The sequence below is a fragment of the Centrocercus urophasianus genome, unplaced genomic scaffold (assembly GCF_019232065.1).
Source record: "Centrocercus urophasianus isolate 14NV4802_14NV808 unplaced genomic scaffold, USGS_Curo_1.0 seq_17, whole genome shotgun sequence".
NCBI classification, from domain to species: Eukaryota; Metazoa; Chordata; class Aves; order Galliformes; family Phasianidae; genus Centrocercus; species Centrocercus urophasianus.
In genome coordinates, this window is record NW_024884722.1 from 12,636,635 (window position 1) to 12,655,061 (window position 18,427).

General features: G+C 44.5%; 1 protein-coding gene across 1 annotated transcript in view; it reads right to left on the bottom strand.

The window, feature by feature from the left end:
- Positions 1 to 18,427, bottom strand: part of FBXW4 (F-box and WD repeat domain containing 4) — a 58,939-nt gene that overhangs the window by 39,207 nt on the left and 1,305 nt on the right. The window contains exons 2-5 of the mRNA XM_042818057.1: positions 8,936 to 9,031; positions 5,917 to 6,102; positions 4,702 to 4,834; positions 2,619 to 2,713 (exon numbers count right to left, since the gene is read on the bottom strand). Of these exons, the coding sequence (XP_042673991.1) occupies positions 2,619 to 2,713; positions 4,702 to 4,834; positions 5,917 to 6,102; positions 8,936 to 9,031 (510 nt within the window). The remainder of the gene's footprint in view (positions 1 to 2,618; positions 2,714 to 4,701; positions 4,835 to 5,916; positions 6,103 to 8,935; positions 9,032 to 18,427) is intronic.

Below are 18,427 nucleotides of genomic sequence, written 5' to 3' on the forward strand. Positions count from 1 at the left end.
ACTGCTGTCATGTCACCATACACATTCCTGTTGGGGTTGCACTGGTCCAGGTCCTTCCTAGTGAAGTTTAGTCTGGAGGTATGGGCACTGTCCATCAGAACAGCAGCCCTGCAGAGCAGGATTACAACAGACAGCAGAAATCCCAGCTGTGGCTCAGGACCACATGGGATACTAATGAAACTTCAGTGACAGAAAGAGAGATCACTGAAAAGCGAGAAGAAAAGTTTCACTCCTGTCCATTAACAGCTGAGGTTCAGTAACAACACAGCCCTGACTACTCTAGTCTTAGCTCTGGCAAACCTCCAGGCCAGAAAACAGCAGCCTCTCCAGAACAGTTTCTAATGGTTGGAGCTAGAGAAGCTCTGTGCTCTATCCCATTGCACACAACTGCTTTGAGCTGTACCCAACCTCTGTACAAAGTAGAGAGAGCCGGTGGACTCTGAGCAACGATGGGCCAAAATATTTCTGTGGTTGGAGCCTGATTCTACAGCAGTTCTACACCAGCATAACTATCCATTCTTATGGAGGAGCTCCCAGTCCACACCAGCAAGTGAGAAGGTGAAGCAGGAGGGCATGTCAGACATTTAGGAGGAAGTGGAGGCTACAAGCCACGTTCAGCCTCACTGAGGAACAAATGCACTCAATGTCCAAGCCAGAAGGATGGTGACTACAGAGAAGGAAAAGCTTCACAGACAAGCACAATGAGAATTCAGATGGGTGAAATATGGGCTCTTGCAAATAAAACCACAGAGCTCCCCAAAGCAGACCTTGCTAGAAACCAAATATTATCTTTTTGATACTCGCCCTCATTAGACAACAAGCAATAAAACCTATTAGTGAAAAATTCATCTCCTCTGCCCCTTGCCCCGGCCCTCCCCCACCACATGCCCTCCTGTTCTGATCCTCTCTCTCTTCTAGGATGGCTGTGATTTGTTCTGAGGAGCGACAGGTTTATAGGTTAGCCGACACCTTCTCTCTGTGGAATTTTAATTAACTTCTCCCATCGTCAATATGTTAAGGAGCAGGGTTCCCATTATACGAGGTCAGCAGCGTGTTTCAGGCCCCTGCTATATCAGCCGTCAAATTGAAGAATTAATGACGTGGCTAATTGGCTCTAATTCTCCACCCTCTCCCCAAAATATGGAGGGGCTAGATGGAGCAGGGGGAAATAGGGCTGGCTACTGGGGGAGGCTGGTACAGTCCACAGTCACATTAAAAAAAAAAAAAGAGTGCACAATTTAGGCTCGCTTGTTCATGGGGTAGCTGTTCCACCATCTCCCATTTATCACCCTGCAGGGAGGAAAGGGGGGAGTGAGGAGACAGTGGGTAAATACTGTGACAAGGAGTGCGTGCAGCGTGCACACCACAGAGAGGAACGCTGTCCTCCTGACAAGAGGCCACATCAGTAGGTCATCACTTAGGAGCAGGAAGCAGCATGCCACTGGGCTCTAACCAAACATGGTGCAAGAGCCAGAGCCTTGTAGCTCTGCTGTGAGTCTGCCAGAAAAGGGGCCCTTGTAGCACAGAAGACAGCAAGGGGCTTCTATCTAACATCCTGCAGTAGCATTAATGCACACGGCACTTCTCAAAAACATTATCTATTCCAAACACTTGGAGCAATGGGATGGTGGAAGGGCAAAATCATAGCGGATCCTGAGGTCACTTCCCTGATAATGCCACTTGCTCTGTACCGTTAAGTCTTTGCTGCCTGCAAAACAAGCTCAGACACTTGAGGAAGATAGCAGTTATGGGAAATACTTTGCTATTGCACGAGTCTAAAATTCACTCAATGCAGACATCACACAGACAGCAACAACAGCTCTACATTCCCTTCCTTTGGGGAAGGCTGAGTAAGAATCTCTTCTGTATGCAGCAGACCAGCTAACAGTGGAAAGAGACAGACGGATCACTGCTGGTCAGTATAAGATATTAACAAGGAGAGTTTGAATTTCTCAGATTTTCACTTCTTCAGGAACAGGATTACCTTGAAAAGCATCTTGGAAGACACTAGCCCTACCCTTACCTTCCATGCTCAAGTTACAGTAACACACCATCTCCATGAGAAGCACAGCACTACATGCAGTGGAGATTGGAAAACCTCACCACTGACCTCTGCTACTTTCCACAGTTCAGTGTGCTCAATTTACCCTGACAACTGAGCGCTAACCACAGCACACAGCTCCAAGTTTCCCAAGCCAAAAAAACAGAAACAGTTTTTGCCTGGCATCTCTTCTGCCACAGAGTGAGAATACAAGTTGGCATCTTCTCAGTACACAAAACCTCAGAGACTCAGCTCGCTGCTTCTAACTAGCAAGGCAGAGCAGGTCAGAAACTTTGCTCTGCAAGTAAGAATGAACAGGTCCCACCCGAGACAGTAATAGGAACGCAGGGCTATTTTTGCAGCCTCTTATGAAGGGACCACTCTGCTGTGCTGCAGAACAAAGATTACACGCTATTCCCTGAACTGCTGCTGCAGGCAAAAGCACCTGATCGGCCGCCACACAGAGCAAGTCCCTGAAGTGTCACCCTGGTGCCTCAAAAACATTTGCAGACATACACCCTATCCAACTCCTTAACTTCTTTCCATCGGAAATTGGGAATAAAGAGAGCTCAGTTACCTTAATAACGGGCTGATAGCAATGGACCACACTCGATCCTCTGTCTGCACTGTATGTAGACACTGTCCGACTCTGCCTGCGGACAGGGACCAAACCTAAAGAGAGAGAGATGCACGTTATGCCACGTAACCCAGGAGGCAGGATGCACACCACTAATGCAGTGCTGGAAGAGCTGCCAAAACTGCCTCGCTCACCTTCCCTGATACCCTCTCCCTGAATTCCCATTACTTATTTCTGAGGAGCAGAGCCTTCAATCACTGGCAGAAAGAAGCACTTAACGTTACAATGACTCAGCTTACGAATATGATTTTCCATCCTGCTTCACCACAGGGAACAGAGAAAGCACCTCCATCACCACGTGCTCTCAGGCAACACTCAGCACAGAGATTTCTCTGCCTTAGTAGTTAAATAAACAAGAAGTGAGATTTGATCAGGCCTCTGCTGTTCCCTTTAACGGTGTGGGAAGACTTTGTGCCATCCCTGAAAATATTTCCATTCAGTTTGTCTACAAAATTAATTGTTCACTACCCTGTAACGCAGTTCTGCATAAAGCCATTCCAATTGGACCAAATTTCTTAAGTGTACCCCATTTTCAGGGGCCCCCCTTTGCTCACTGACAATGTGAGAGAGATCTCTTTCTTCCCCCATCAGTGAATCCATGCACATCTCCATCCACAAATTCACCCTCCCCGCTACCTTTGTTTCTGGGTCCTTATAAAGTCTTACTGAGCCTCTGCTTGTGTTCTTCACTTTCCCCACCTTGCCCTCATTCTTGGCTGGTGGAACTTGAGCTCCTCAGTTCTCTGTAACCAACCCCCAATGTTTCACTTCAGGACTTCAAAGCTGGGAGTGCCCTATTTGTTTGTTTGTTGATAATGCCCAGGATTGCAGGCTATTCTTGTCAGTGGGGAATTTAGCACCTAGTGTCAGCAAAAGCAGCAGAAAAGCTTAACTCTTTTAAGGCATCCCTATCTCCTACAGGTTAAAAATATTGCTCAGAGCACACTATCTGGTGCCTATCACACAGGAATGTACATTAGCAGCTCTTCAGGGCTTAGTCCTAATCAACACTCAGCAGAGCTCTCAATAGCTTAGACACTTAGAGCCCCTTTAAAAGGCCAGTAGGGATTCCCTTCCACCCTCCAAGAGTCTCACTCATGCAAACAAGGCAGCCTACACAAGAGATAATAAAAAATAAAAGGTGAACATCCCGAGAGCCCATCCTCCAGGGAGCACTGGGTGGGCAAGATCTCACACTAGCTCCAAGAAAAAGAGACTTAAATTTCGCCCTAGCCCTCAGGAATTTGTTCTCAAGGTCAGGGAAGGTCTGTCCTCCAGCTGCCAGGGAAGCACCAAGAAGGCACTCTCCCAGCAAAGAGGCTCCACAGAACAGAAAGAAGCAGCCCTGCTTAAATGTCAGACAAGGCAGTATCAAGGCCTTGCTCCCAGGGGCCAAGTAAGCACCTCAGACCTTCTGCATCAGGCTGGTCTGCCTGAGGGCAATTTTATCCAGGAGTACACACTCATACAGAGGAACCAGCCAGAATAGATAGGGTAGCATTGTTGAGCAGCCTTGCCACTTAGTTATCAATTATCACATATTTCCTATAAAACCTTAAAATTGACATTTAGATCTTCTTTTGCCCCTATCTTCCCCTCTCATAAAACAGGAATAGCAGTTTTTCCTCTTAACTCCATTAATGGTTTAAGATACGTATCAGGGATCAAGAGTGCATCCGGCACTGAGCAACAGTCAAAACATTCAACACGCAGCATTCACTACTAACCATAAAATGAGAGACTGGGAAGATGCTACAGATGCTGCATTGTGCTAGCAGGACACAGGACAGGGTTTTTTCCAGTTTAAACCAACAGCTGAATATACTAAGCTACTGCTAAATCTTTCCAAAAAGCTTGGCACAGAAAGCATCTCTGAGATGTGAGCCTATGCCAAGATACCCAGCGCTCCTCCTGCAGAGGGAGGGCTCACAACAGTTTTGTTGACACTTAGATGTTTGTGGCATAGGACCTCTGAGGTCACCACTGCAGCAGCACCTGCAGCAGCCAGAACATCTCTGCTCACCTTTGCTGTTCTGTCCCGGGAGCCACTGACAATGAGGCCACCTTGGAAGTCCACACAATTCACTTCTTGTTCATGTGCAGAGAACTTGACGCTGTAGGAGCCATGCATCTTGTGAAGGACAATATTTCCATCTCTGAAAAACACATCCCCAAACAGAGAGACTGTATGAGCTGCATCTCTTCTGGCTAGCCACGTACCTTCCACTAACATTTGGCAATGCCACTAAAAGACCAGCACTGATCTGTCATGGGAGCAGAAACTCAAACAGCATCATTAACCCTCTACTTCTCACATATCATATGTTCTCCCAGAATCCTATCTGGATTCCACAATGGCCATTCAAAGCCTGATCTGCTGCACGTGACATTTTTTCTGGTAAACCTTCCACCAACCACTTTGTGCTAAACCGCAGAAAGTAACAGAGCATCCTTCTCCCACTTTCCCTCTCCTGCTTTTGGTTAGCCAAAATCCTGGCTGGATGCTGAATGGACCGAGTAAGGGAACAAGCAAGAGGTCATTCTCTACCACGTGAGAGCCTCAGCTTTTCATTCATTTCAGAGCAGCAACGCAAGGTATTGTGTTTTGAATTAACTGTAAGGATACTCAGACATTTTTCAACCAATACAGTAACTGGGACTTTAAACGCATGCCTTCATTTTGACCTGAATTTTAGGCTACAGTTCATAGGGGAAGTGTGAAGGCATCCAGGACAGCCAGCCATGCTTGCATCTCTCAATTCTGTGCTGAAGTATATTAACAGCTAAAACATTATATATAACAGTTCTGTCATCTGCTATAATCAAAAAAGACCAGCCAAATGCAAATTAATCAGAGAAATGTGTGTGTGCCGGAATGCTTGGCAATTTTCCCCCTCTCCACAATTATATCAGTAGGTCTAGTAAAGACAAGCTTGTGCCTAGAAAGATTTATGCACAACTGAAGCCTCAGTTCTGAACATTAGAACACATTTACCCTGGTTGTAACAGGGAAAATAAATGAACCCTGCAGATCAGTCAGGACTGTGAGGCTCTATACAGAGTAGAACGTTTTCAGGACAGAACCAAATCATAAGAGATGAAGCAGCAGGAGCTGAATACAGCCAAGCACAAAGATATTGGTATAAAGACTAACTTGTCTGCTCTGAGCTGGAGTTGCACAAAACCCTTCCAGCTTCACTGCCATGCTCCATGGGCTCCCATCACTGACCCAACTTACCCCCCTCCACTGACGATGTGGGAGTTGACAAGAACAAAGCGACATACGTCCTCCTGGTGGCCAGAGAAAATAGCCTGAGGGTGACGCTGCAAACCTGTACCATCTGGGCAGAGTTGGTAGGCCTGGATGTTCTCGGCTTGTGACAGATAGAGATACTGGGCATCCAGCTCCATCCAGGGCATCAAACTGCATCAAGGTCGGAGGATTGAGAAAAACAAATCCACAAAAATTAATCACAATAGTAATAATAACGCACGCGTAAACAAACTACAGAAAATTGTGAAGTTGGAGCTGCTGGTCACATATAAAAGCAGGGCTCAATGCAGCACAGCTAAGAAGTGATATTTCTTTAGCAACATACAAAGCAGATCACATTGCTAGCATTTTTCTAACCAAGAGCTGAGGAAAAAGAAGTGTGGAATCTCTGAAGAGAAGATTGCCAAGACTCTAGTGAGTTTAGATAGGAAATACTTAAGGCTCCCTGACCCCTCTTCACGAGCCCTGTACTTTTAAAGAAACTAGACTATCAGGCATTTGTGAGCTATGTCAAACATTTCTAAGAGACCTTTCAGTACGAAGCTCTTGGCGCAAGCAGTCCTGATTGTCCACATTATTTGTTGATGCTCAGCAAAGAATGCAAAGTTGCCACTGTTTCACATGCATCTCAGCACAGGAACAGGTCACGTCAAATAATGTCTTCCCATGAAGTCCTGCACCTACTATGCATATTGCACACTGTTATGCAAAGCCTGAGGGCATCCAGAAACTTTGTGCTGCCCAAGTAGAGGAGGTACTTTTCCACATTCACACCTTTTCCACTGCTGAGCTGAAAGCAACTGCAGAGCAGACTCTCTTGATTTATGTTGCCCACCTCTCAGATGAGCCCATACACCTCTTCTGCCTCTTGCTATTTATGGAACAATGACAATTTCCTACATGGGGTTCCAGGCAGTAGACTGCTAAATGATCTGAAGACTGAAATTGGAAGTGGAAAATATGCTTCAAATCCTGGGAAACCAAGATAAAGAAGACACTCAAGTAGCATCTGAATCAAGTTTCTCATCACAACAGATTCATTGATTCCTGAAACAATATCAAAATAACAGAACAGCCTACAATGTACCTGCAGGTAGTAAGCTCTTTGTTGAAGATCTTGCTTTTTGTGTCACCTCTTAAGAATCAACAAATAGGCTTTCTGGACATGGGGTCAGATATAAAGAGACATGGGGCTCACATCATATGAGGCACGGATGTGTAAAATTGTCTCCAGTCTGCACAGCCATTGCCAAGCACACCAATACCCATGAAAATGTTGAGCAGAACCAAAGCCTTTCCGTAGAACATCCTTTCAGCTATCAAACTACTCAGAAAAGCTGTTTTGAAAGCATAAAAATATGTCTCTCTTTTTCTTGCAGAGCATTCATTCTTAGAGGTCACAATTTTCTGCATTAGTAGAGGCATTACTCACAGCAGCCCCTCAAATCATCACAATGAGGGACTAGAAGCAAGCAAGAGAACAATGTGGATTACTAGACAGAAGGTTCCTGCTTCCCTGTATTCCTCTCCAATAAGAAGCTTGTCACAGGAATAAAAAGCTGAGCACAGGTTATTTGCGATTTGGTCTTATGCAAGGGAAAAAATAAGAGGCATCTTTGGAGCAGCAGCTTTGGTTTGAGGCAGGCTTTGATTTTCTTTTCTTTCCTGCACTCCCACGCAGTTCTCTAAAAGCAAGTGAATATCCAGCTTCCCCAGCCCACAGCCAGTTTCTGTAGCTCTCCTCCTGCCATAGTTTAGCTTTTTACCCTTTTCTATGGGTTTTTCATAAGGAGGAGTAGCAAATTTGAAAGTAGGACAAATGAAAATCAGGGGATACAGCTTGGATGATGGCCTTATTAAATCAGTCCTTGCATTTTCATTTGGGAAGCTGGTTTAGTAATGATCTCTAACAACCACAGAGCCTGTCTTCACAAATGGTCACAAGCACTTCAAAGGCAGGTATACAACCTGCACCAAGAACCACTCTGCTCATTACAGCTGTTCCCAGGACTTCACACAAGCAGTGGCACATTATCCACCACTTCAATCTACACAGCACAAAAAGGCATGAAAGCTCAGTAGCAGGTCCCTGTTCCTCAGCAGCTAACAAACCATAGTTCTTCTCATTTTTCCTTCTGTCTGATGATGTGAAAGCTGAAAATTTAGATGTGCTGTTTAGATAAGAGACACATCTCAGGCTTTGCTTTGAAAGCTGAGTATGCCTTTGCAAGAAAAGCTTTAACAACAACCTCCTCTCATTAATGTCAAATATCCATTTTGTTAGTGAAGGAGGGAAGCATAGAACAGAAGAAAGAAGCAGCACAAAGTAAAAGAATAGCAATTAGCATTTTAGATTTGTACATCCAAATCGAGAGCAAAGATAAAGCACTGGAGACAACACAAGCATTCTGAGGAAACATGCAAGTCCACATCTGAGATCAAGGTATGCTCACTGTGAGAGCAGGGCAGAAAATCGCTCATGGTACGCAGCAATAGACAGGCACACAATAGTCTGCAGTCTGCAGGCAACATTACTAAATCCAACTAGAAGTGCACAAATCAGAGCAATGCCAAATTCAAGCTCTTACTGAGAGAGGAACTCTCAACTGGATGCCTCATCCCTGGAGGTGTTCAAGGCCAGGCTGGATGGGGCCCCAGGCAATCTGATCTAGTGCTCGATCAAATGGTTGGCATTTGACCCCTGCCCACAACAGGAGAGTTGGAACCAGATGATCTTTGAGGTTCCTTCCAACCCAAGCCATTCTATGATTCTATGAACTCAGAGTGAAACCCTAGAGCAAGACAACAACTACAGTTACCCCACATCCAGCTAGACAGCATAACCCAAAATAGGCCAGTGACATCACTCGTAAAACCCCTTCGATCAGAAGGAGCGTGAAACACCTCATTTTGGAGCACAGAGGCAAACCCAAATCCCCTCAGCAACAGAAAGAACCAAGTAGAAGAAAACAGAGCCACTTGCTTGCATTTCCATTTCAGGACTGTCTCCCTCCGGCAGCGTCCGTGCCTCCAGTTTTGAGAGACTTTCACCCTTTCCTTCACTGGAATGCCAGGTGCTCTGCAGACAAAAGAAGAAAGATGAGATTAGCAACCGTGACTGATGCTGCACAGAGAACAAATACACCCAAGCTGCTCACAGGTTCTCACTCTGGTTCCACAAATGATGAGCTCGTATACACTGATGGTGCCAGAGCCACACTAAAGGAAGCGCACTTAGGAAAGTTGATGAGAAAGGAGTTCTGAGCAGAGCGAGTGTTCATCAACAAAGAAAGCCAACCACAGTGCTCACTACTGTACAGACTTTAGATCTGATCGCGACCTGATCTGGTACACAGATAGAGGTTAAAATGAAATGTGATCAAGTCTACACGCAAAGAAATTACCAGAACCAAAGAAACAGGACACCATTCTAGTGGAGACTAAAGAAGGACAGTTAGGACAGGGACAGCAACATACAGGAACAGATAGAGGAAACACCAGTCAAGAGAATACTGAAAGTAGAAGCTAAAAGTGTCCAGTCAGAAGAGTAGTAAAGAAACTGCTCCAGACCCTTATCTGCCTAACTAGAAATCAAGATAGATTCAGACTACAAATAAAATTCATTCATGTGTATAACCACCCAGTGCACACACACCCCAAGTAAGATGGGCCATCATTTGCAGCAGCTCACCAAAAGAAAAAGAATTCCACCTGGTTGCTGGGAAATTCCCTACTTCTAGTCAAAGTTACTGAAGGTTGCTAAAAGAGAGACTCATACCCAGTCACTGGGATACAAACCAAAATCATGGAACAAGCCAAGATCAGCAGAGCTCAAAAAGTGATAAAAGGTAAGAACCACAGACACCTGGGACCCAGGTCTCATCAGTGACTACATGCAGTTACCCAGTTGAAGCAGCTGTTCAACAACTGTTTTGCCTTCATGATCTAGAATTGATTAAAGATTAAAAAAAAAAAAAAAAAGTAACATTCAGCTGTAATACCAACCTATCATAGTATTAATTATTCAATATCATTGGTGGAGCTGCTAAGGTGGAAAGGATCAGTAAATAAATAAATAAATAAATAAATAAATAAATAAGAAAGAAATTACTGAAATTATTCTTTGTAACTGGGTGTTGTGAGCCATTTACTAGGCTACAAAGTGAGTTTTTTCCCTTCTCATGCATTTCTCAGCTGTGAATGTTCCCAACCACATGGGATGAAAGGAAGACCCTTAGATCATTGATAGATGGGGACTGGTGCCCAGCCAGGACCAGCTCCTCTTCACATTTCTACCATGCCCCCAATCCAATTCCATTTTTGGGTACTCTGTCATCTTTAAAACAAAGATTAGCTCTCTGTAAATAAACATCTCCTGTGGTTGTTAATGGGTGTAGGAATCTCTAACCTGGCCCTGCAGCTTGGCCAGATTCTCATTTTCCCAGCCTTCCTTCCATAGCCTCGGGCTCTTCAGGCCTTTTTTTTTTTTTTTTCTGCTCACCCTTCCCTCCCCTTTTCTATGCTTTCCGGCACTTAGTCACCATTATAATTTGACTGCATTCCTGGGCTTTTGACCCATTTTAAACAAAAACAAAAACCACACACAGAAAAGATCTTCCTCCCTTAGACACCTGGGCAACTAGAAGTTTATGACCAGTAGCACCACAACAAACAAAAGTGACTTTAAGAAGCTACGAGCTCTTTATTTCTCCTAACCCTTAAAAAAAAAAAAAAAAAGTAAAATTAAATCTCTAGAGTTAGCCTAGGCTGCAAGAAGAGGAATTCCATTTAAAGAGAGCACTTGCAGGGGTTTGTGGGGCCATACAGCGTCTGAGGCGAGGAATGCACGGCACTGAGAAGTCAGGTCAGGTCCAGCAGTCGCCTCATTGCTTATTACTCTCCCAGACAGAGTTCAGCCTCTCCGCCTACATCCAATTCCATTCATTACTCCAGAACTCTTCTCCTCCCCACGCTCAGCCCTCAGTTAAGTTCTCCCCACGTACAGATATAAAGCACCAGTTTGCATGGTGATGGAAAACGCACTTGTGCCACAACCCCCAACACATACTGGCCCAGCCAGATATCCTGAGCTCAATGCACAAACCCTACACAGGCTAGATGCAATTTCCACCATTTAAAAAAAAAAAAAAAAAAGGTGAATCCAAGGTCAAAAAAGAAGCCTTCATCTGAAAAAACCAGTCACTTTCCCAGCTGGGGGTGGGTAGGCCTCGATCCTTCTACCACTAAAAGAGAAATGTCAGAAGAGACTATTGCGTGCTGGCTCAGCCCACACCATCAGTAAACTGCTGTAGTTACTCCTGGAACAGACACTCTGCTCCTCCATGCACATCAACAGTTTGTGCAGGAAAAGGGCAAGGACAAAACACGTTGAAGGGAAGGACTGTTTGTCAATGATGGGGGTCTGAGTTTGTTGTTCCTTTGGGAGCGGGTTGTTTGTTTTGGGGTGGAGAGGGGGTGGGGGGTTACTGCTAATCGATGTACTGTTCATCCAGCCTGCCTTCATCACATAACAATTCTCAACCAATCTAATTTTAACTTGTATTAGAAGCTCACATATTCCATACATTTCCACTTATTTAAAATAGAAGCAGGAGGTGGGACAGAACATAAGAAGGCCACAAGAAGGGAGATGTGAAAGTTGAACTGATACGTTCCTTTGCCAATTCCATGGCAGCAGAGACCAAACTGCAATGACTTTCAGTGTTGGTCAGAGATGGGTGCTCCCCTGAGCCAAGAAGGAAGTCAAACTGAGGCCAATGATGGAATCCAATGCCGACATATAATTTAATCTGCTTCCTCAAAAGCAGCTCCAAGAATACACCAGCAAGGGTGAGAAGCAGCACCATCAGCACACTAGAGCAGTTCTCAAATATTAGAAAGCTAAGAAGGACATCATTATATAAATTTAATCATAGGATAATGATTAAAAAATAGTAACGATTCTTTTCTCCCCTACAAGATCTATGTGTAAATCTACCAATTTCTCCATGGTGACCTGAGAGAATCAAATCACCACACATCTACACTGAGTGGTTGACTTAATCAAGTACCTTCCACTTCAGCAACTGGATTGAGCATTCAGAGATTAACAAGACTAACCCAGCTCACAAAGGTGATGTTGTGGAGGGACCACAACCCAAAGACAGTGAATAACTTGACCTTTCTTAGTATACCACACCACAAAACACCAGCTGGTATTCAATACATGCTTAAATGTTCTTTGAAATGCAGCGTTCAAGTTCTCACAGAAAAGTTCCAGCAGTGAAGTTCCAGGCTGCAGGAGGCTGACTCACTGAGGAAGGACTTTTACTAGGAGCAGTACCGTGCTGCATCAGAGTGCAGCTGAAGCGCAGCCCATCCTAGAAGGACGACACACAACAAAGTGAACACTGTGACGTAAAAATTGAGTGACATTTAAGCGAAACACTCTTAAAACCCAAGCAATGTTCAAAGTCCATCATTTTATCATCTGTGCTAAGGGTGACTATTATAAACAGTCTATGAAGCCACATGACCTGGAACACACACGGCTATCTGTTTTCATTAGCAAATTAATCCAAAAAGCACTCTATCAGGATGCCAAACCATGTGGCACAATATATGACCTAAGCTAATGCGTGCCTCCAAATGCATGTGCTCCTGGTGGAAGTTTCCTTTAGAATGTCTTTGTTTCAGTATGAAAGGGAAGCTGAACATTTGTCACAGCATGAGAGAGAGTTCCAGTATAAAAGTCATCCCAACCAACCCACTATAAAAGAATTTTCATTTCTCCCTTCCTACTTCACCCTACCCTTAAGTATTTTGCTCAAATTATGGATTTCCTCTCTTTCTTGGCAGAGTTACCAGAAGAAATACAATACTCCTTCTGGAGCCCACTTCCCAGCTGCTGAAGTGAGAGACTGGGACTATCCTTCCCCAGCACCACTGACCTCACATCAGGCACCATGGCACTTACTGGCCTGGACCCCCAAAAATCAGCAAAAGAAGGAATCACTCAGCCACAGACAAAGCACGTCTTCTTCCAAAGCTTCACTTCCAGCAGCTTTTGCCTTCAGTGATCCCCTCCCCAGCCAAACTCTTTTGCCACGAGAAATGGCATTTCTGCAATAGCAAGAGTTTCTGAGTTCTGCATCTCACGAGATTCCCACTGGCCGGCTACAATTTCAGCATGTGCCAAAACAACGGTGCCTGCAACAACAAATACCACGTTACAGAAGGTAACACCAATATGTCATACTGTATATTTTCCCAGCTGCATGGGGCATCCTAACCCACTGAAGTCCTTTCCATTTCGTTACATTTTCAATGCTGAAGAGGTCATCTGGAAATGCAAGTCTGCAAAGATCCACAGCAGAGACTGAATCTCTTCTATAGAGAAAATCTGTTGTCTGCATAAAAGCCATCACCAGGCTGCCTCTAGCCTGACTGAAAGGGTCATACAGAGGAACAAATAGGTCATAGTGGCTAAGCCTCCCTTTCAACCTTGGCCCTGTGGCAGAGATGGTTAACACAGGGACCAACTGCACTTATTTGTGTAATCGGGACACACCTGTTGAGTGGCAGAGTCTCAGTGCATTTGCAAGTCATGGGCCACCAACAGACAGCCAAGAGGGAAAAGCTATTTATGTCAGGAGCTCCTGTTGCTGTCCTCAAGAAGTTGGCATGCTTTCAGTACGGCTCTTCCAGTAAAAAATTCCACCTGAATTCCTTTAGCACATGGCCCGTTTTTAGCTTACAGCCAGGTTCAGTCTGTCTTCTGCACTCAACCCCTTCCTATGTGACGTGGGTTCAAACAACACCAAGATTGAACTACCAACTTCTCTCGCTGCTCCTTGCCTTTGGTGGTGCCACTAAGCTACCTTGGTCAGACATCAGCAGGCAATGCGAGCAGGCTGCACGGCCCCACAGATCCTCAAAACCACCCAGCTGCAGGAAGAAGCCGGAGACTCTAATCAGAATCGAGTTCCTGTACACACAGCAAAGACGAGCATCCTCAGAGAGATTCCCAAAAAAAACCACCTATCATCACCTGATCTGAAGCAGATCACCCCCATCAGATCCTTCCTCCTTCACTGATGATCTCGCAACCTGCAATGGGAGTTCAGATAGAAACTCCAGGCAGGATTTTGCTGCTCTCAAGGAGCTATGTAGTCTGTCTGGAGCTGATATCTAGGCTGCTTTAAAAAAAATGAAAATAAAAATGAATAGCCCAGGAAGATCTGAGCAAACCCACAGCTGCTCAATAGTTGTCATGTATTCTGAATTGAAAGAGTGGACTGTCAGGTTGACGTTTGTACATAATGAAATAGCACACAGCTTTTCACTCATGCAAGTTACAGGAATAACAGCAATAGACACAGCGTACATTTCCGAAGCCCTGAACTCGATAAAATTCTGCTGCTGCTTTGAATTTGTGAAGATTGTAAAGGGAGGGGACACAGGCTCCTTACAATTTCCCATTCCCACATCAAGAAATTGTTTTACTAAGTGTGCCATTCTGGCTGCCCAGAAGAAATAGTTTAAGACAGTAAGAATGTAACAAGAGTTCCTGAAACGCACCAACTTTTCCAGCGCAAAGCAATAGCTGTGTGCCCTCTTCCAGGCTTTAGCCGTTATTGCAGTAGCCTCCCCAGAACGTTCCCCTCTGCATCGTCTGCACCAGCTCATCGCCTACTTCAGTTGTGACTTAAAGCTGGCAGAACAGCTTTTAAAAGATGAAGGAAACTGAAGGAGCTTTCCACGCTGCTTCACACCCCCTTCCCCCAGCACTGAAGGCAGAGGTCTCCGATGATTGCTGCAGTTTGCATTTGGATTTGACTTACATAGATTGGCCATTTCCTGCTCCTGCAGGTGTATATATTCATCCAAGATCTGGAGAAAACACTGCTTTTATTAAGTCACATAAATGCTCACACTAGTTTTTAAATACTCAAAGAAAATAAAGTCACCCACTAATTAATCTATTTTTCTGGACTGGAGAAGATCCCACAGTGCCAGTGGGCAAGGCAGGATGGGAGATGGGGGAGAGAAAACAGGCAGCAGAACGTTTCTGTATTTTGACAACAGCTATTAATGTATTACAAAGAGCACACTGTCAAGCTATTTAGGTTGCAACTTTTAACTTGCCCTTTAAAATTCCTTTGTAACAAAGAGGAAATAAGTTTAGCCCAGCTGCAACATTATTCCTTTCTTTCAGGCTTTAAATAAAGAACCACCTTGCAATGAGCTCTCTGGCTCTCCAATTTCTCCAGTCCAAGGTGGTCCAGAAGGCAGGCACTGGCTGAAGGCTCACAGCACCCTCTTCTATTTCTGGCTCTGACACTGACCTGCTGCACAGAGGGCAGCTTGGTTCACATCTCTGTGCCTTGCTGCCCTCCCAGCCCTTGTTTACTCTGTCTATTTAGGCAGCAAGCTCTTCAGGGCAGAGACTGCTCTCGCTGCGCCTGTACAACAGCTGGCAAAACAGACACAGGCTACCAGACACAACTGTAAAATCACTATACTCACCAGAAACCCCAGAGGCCTTGTGCTACTGCTCAGCTATGGTTTAGCTGCAAAAAGAATTATTAAGCCATATTCTTCTGTGAAACGCTGCCATGCATTTTTGGAAGAAAAATGCTCCATTCACCTTACGTCATAAAGACGGGTCTTGACTCCTGCCTGAGCAGCTCCTGTGACTGAGTGGAGCAAAACTCCTCTGTGCAGGGACTATCTTCTTACCATGCCCACAACAAGGCCTTATTGCAGTACAGGTCTACACATAAAATTAACATGACTGCGCAGAGCAAAAGGCAGCCTGACATAGAGACAGGCGCCAAGAACCGCATGCAGCCCAACCTGCTGCAGACTTCCAAAACGGTAACACAATATTCTAGTAAGCATTTACTTACTACGGATTCAAAGAAGAAAAAGTATGTTTTTAACACCAAGAACGTACTTAAGAACCTTTCCAAGTCAGGCCCTGCTATCCCTAATATACACTCACTCATCTGATGCAGATCTAGCGGTTCCCCTGCTGAGGAACAAAGATGATGGAAACATGGCACGAGGCAAACTTCGTTCTTCTTTGTATGCGCATGATTGAAACAACACCTAAATACTTCACTGCACACACAGCTCCTCATTAGCTGAATCTATCAGAAAGGGCAAATAGGAGAGGCTTGTCAATGATGTGAAAATGCTTTTCAACATAACAACTCATGCCTAGGATTAAGTTCATATCTTCTTTTGACAACATTAGCCAATCAACTGAACGCTGTTTAAGCCTGAGTATATGTGCCGAGATAAAAATAGCTGGCAGAAGTGGATAGCCAAGATGGCAAGAGGGTAACTTTAAAAGTTAAGTCAAATTGTTTTAGGTACTACATTTTTTCTTTCCCTTGCTGCTCTTCAGCTAGGGTTTTGCAACCAGTTTCTAATTAATATTCTCTCTTCTCTAATTGGGCATGAAAAATTTGTATAAGCAAGCTCACTGTGTGAACATTTGTTCCACATACAAGCTAAAGCCTGTTCCCTCAGATCTTCTTGTTACAATTACCTGAAGATATACCTAACAGAAACAACATTTTAAAGAAACGGTGTCATTTTCAAGTTAATCAGCCTTTAAAAAATGGGAAAGTGGAGGAGGGGGGATAAGTTTCACAGCTATCTTACGCTCCAAGCTCAAATTTATCTCTATTTACAAAGCATTAACAGATGGCTTATCAAAAGCCATTTAACAGCAGAAATGATCAAACTAGTTCTGAGATGTTTTTTTGTTTTAAGCAGTAAGAACTCCCTAGACTAGTTTTTAACTTATGCCAGCCTCTCAGGGACCATCAGTCTAAGATCTAATGTTAGAACCATGCACGTTATTTCATTAAGTACATTTACCACAAACGGTTCCAGCCTTTGCTTTCTCAATTGCAGACAGAATTGCACAAATACCTCTTGAAAGTAAAAAACAGTGTTCACCTCATGCAATGCTATCCAGAACGTGCAACAGAAGCCCCAGCCCTCAAGCAAGCCAAGCATGACATACTCGAGGTTGACTCCATATGATTAAGAAAGCACAGTCGTCAAGAAGGTCCAACTACCATCATCTTCACCATCATCCTATTTACTAATGATATTCTAGCTTAAATTTAATCTCCAATGAGTAACCTACCAGTTTCTTACCCAGAATTACCATCAGGAAGAAAGGCAATGTGCCTAGAAGCTTACCAAACTCTCCTCCCCAGCTTGTATTGCCTGGTCAAATAAAGTATAACCTTTGTCCTCAAATCTTCACCCTTCAACTGCAATAAGAGCAACACTGGAGATTGCTCTTGATCTTGGAGACACGCGTGAGGCACAGGCAATATAAAAAAGACATGGCTATTTAAAACCCTCAAGCTGCCACACAGGCTATTAAACTCTTCATCAAGCACAAACTTCATAACTGCACCACAACCCAACACGTGCATTCACTGTGATTCTTTTGGAGCTGTACACATACCCAGACCCCTCCACACACCAAAGTACGCCCTTGTCTTTTATCTGTTGCCAGAACTGTCAAACTCACTGGAGCAAGACTCTTGAAACTGCCCCCAGATGCTGGATGTCCACACAGGGAATACAAGCGTTTGGCTTTCAGGTATTGCCCAAAAGAACTGGCACACTGTCTACTTCAAAGAACTGAAGATTGCATGAGTCTTTCATGAAGTTAAAAGTAACGACAGGATTCATTCTCTGGGATATCTCTCAGATCCTTCGTGACCAGACTGTAGTTCCACAGTGCATTGCTGGTGATCGAACTCCCTTGGACCAAGGCAGCACCAACCAATGCTAAAAGCAGTGCTCCGTACTAGAGTTTAAAGACAATTTGCAAGTAGGGCTCAGCACAAAAGCACATCCTAGAATAACTAACAAAACAAAACAAAAAACTAACCAAAGCAACTCTGTGTTCCCACAGTGAGTCTAACGGCACTGAAATCCCTGGGAGCTCATGACACATAAGTACCCTTCCCTTCACTTAAACCCTCTGACCTAACAGACTTCTTCTGTAGCTGTTTATAGACCCACATTCCTCTGCAGGGGGAAGTGGTGGTCCTTACATGTGCTGCACCTGCTCTGCTGTACACCTGATCCCTCCAGCAACCGAAGCAGCATAGTATCACCTTATTCTTAATGAAAAATACAGAACTTCATTTCCTCAGGAGACAAAATCATATATCATGGTGGATGGAGTCCTACGCACAGCCATTCTGCAGCACTTACTCCTGCTTACCTCCTAGGGAACTGTGGTTAACTTTCCAAGTCCGGTCTTTGGCTGCAGCGTCCCTTGGCTGCAGGCCTAAATCTACAAAAACTGAACGGGTTAAAATCCTGGCCTGAAAACCCAACAGAGATTTTCAGCACCACTGAAGTCCTGCTCCAAAGAGCAAGGGCCACAGCTGCTTCTCTCTGCCTGTATTACTGACAAGATAGCACTATG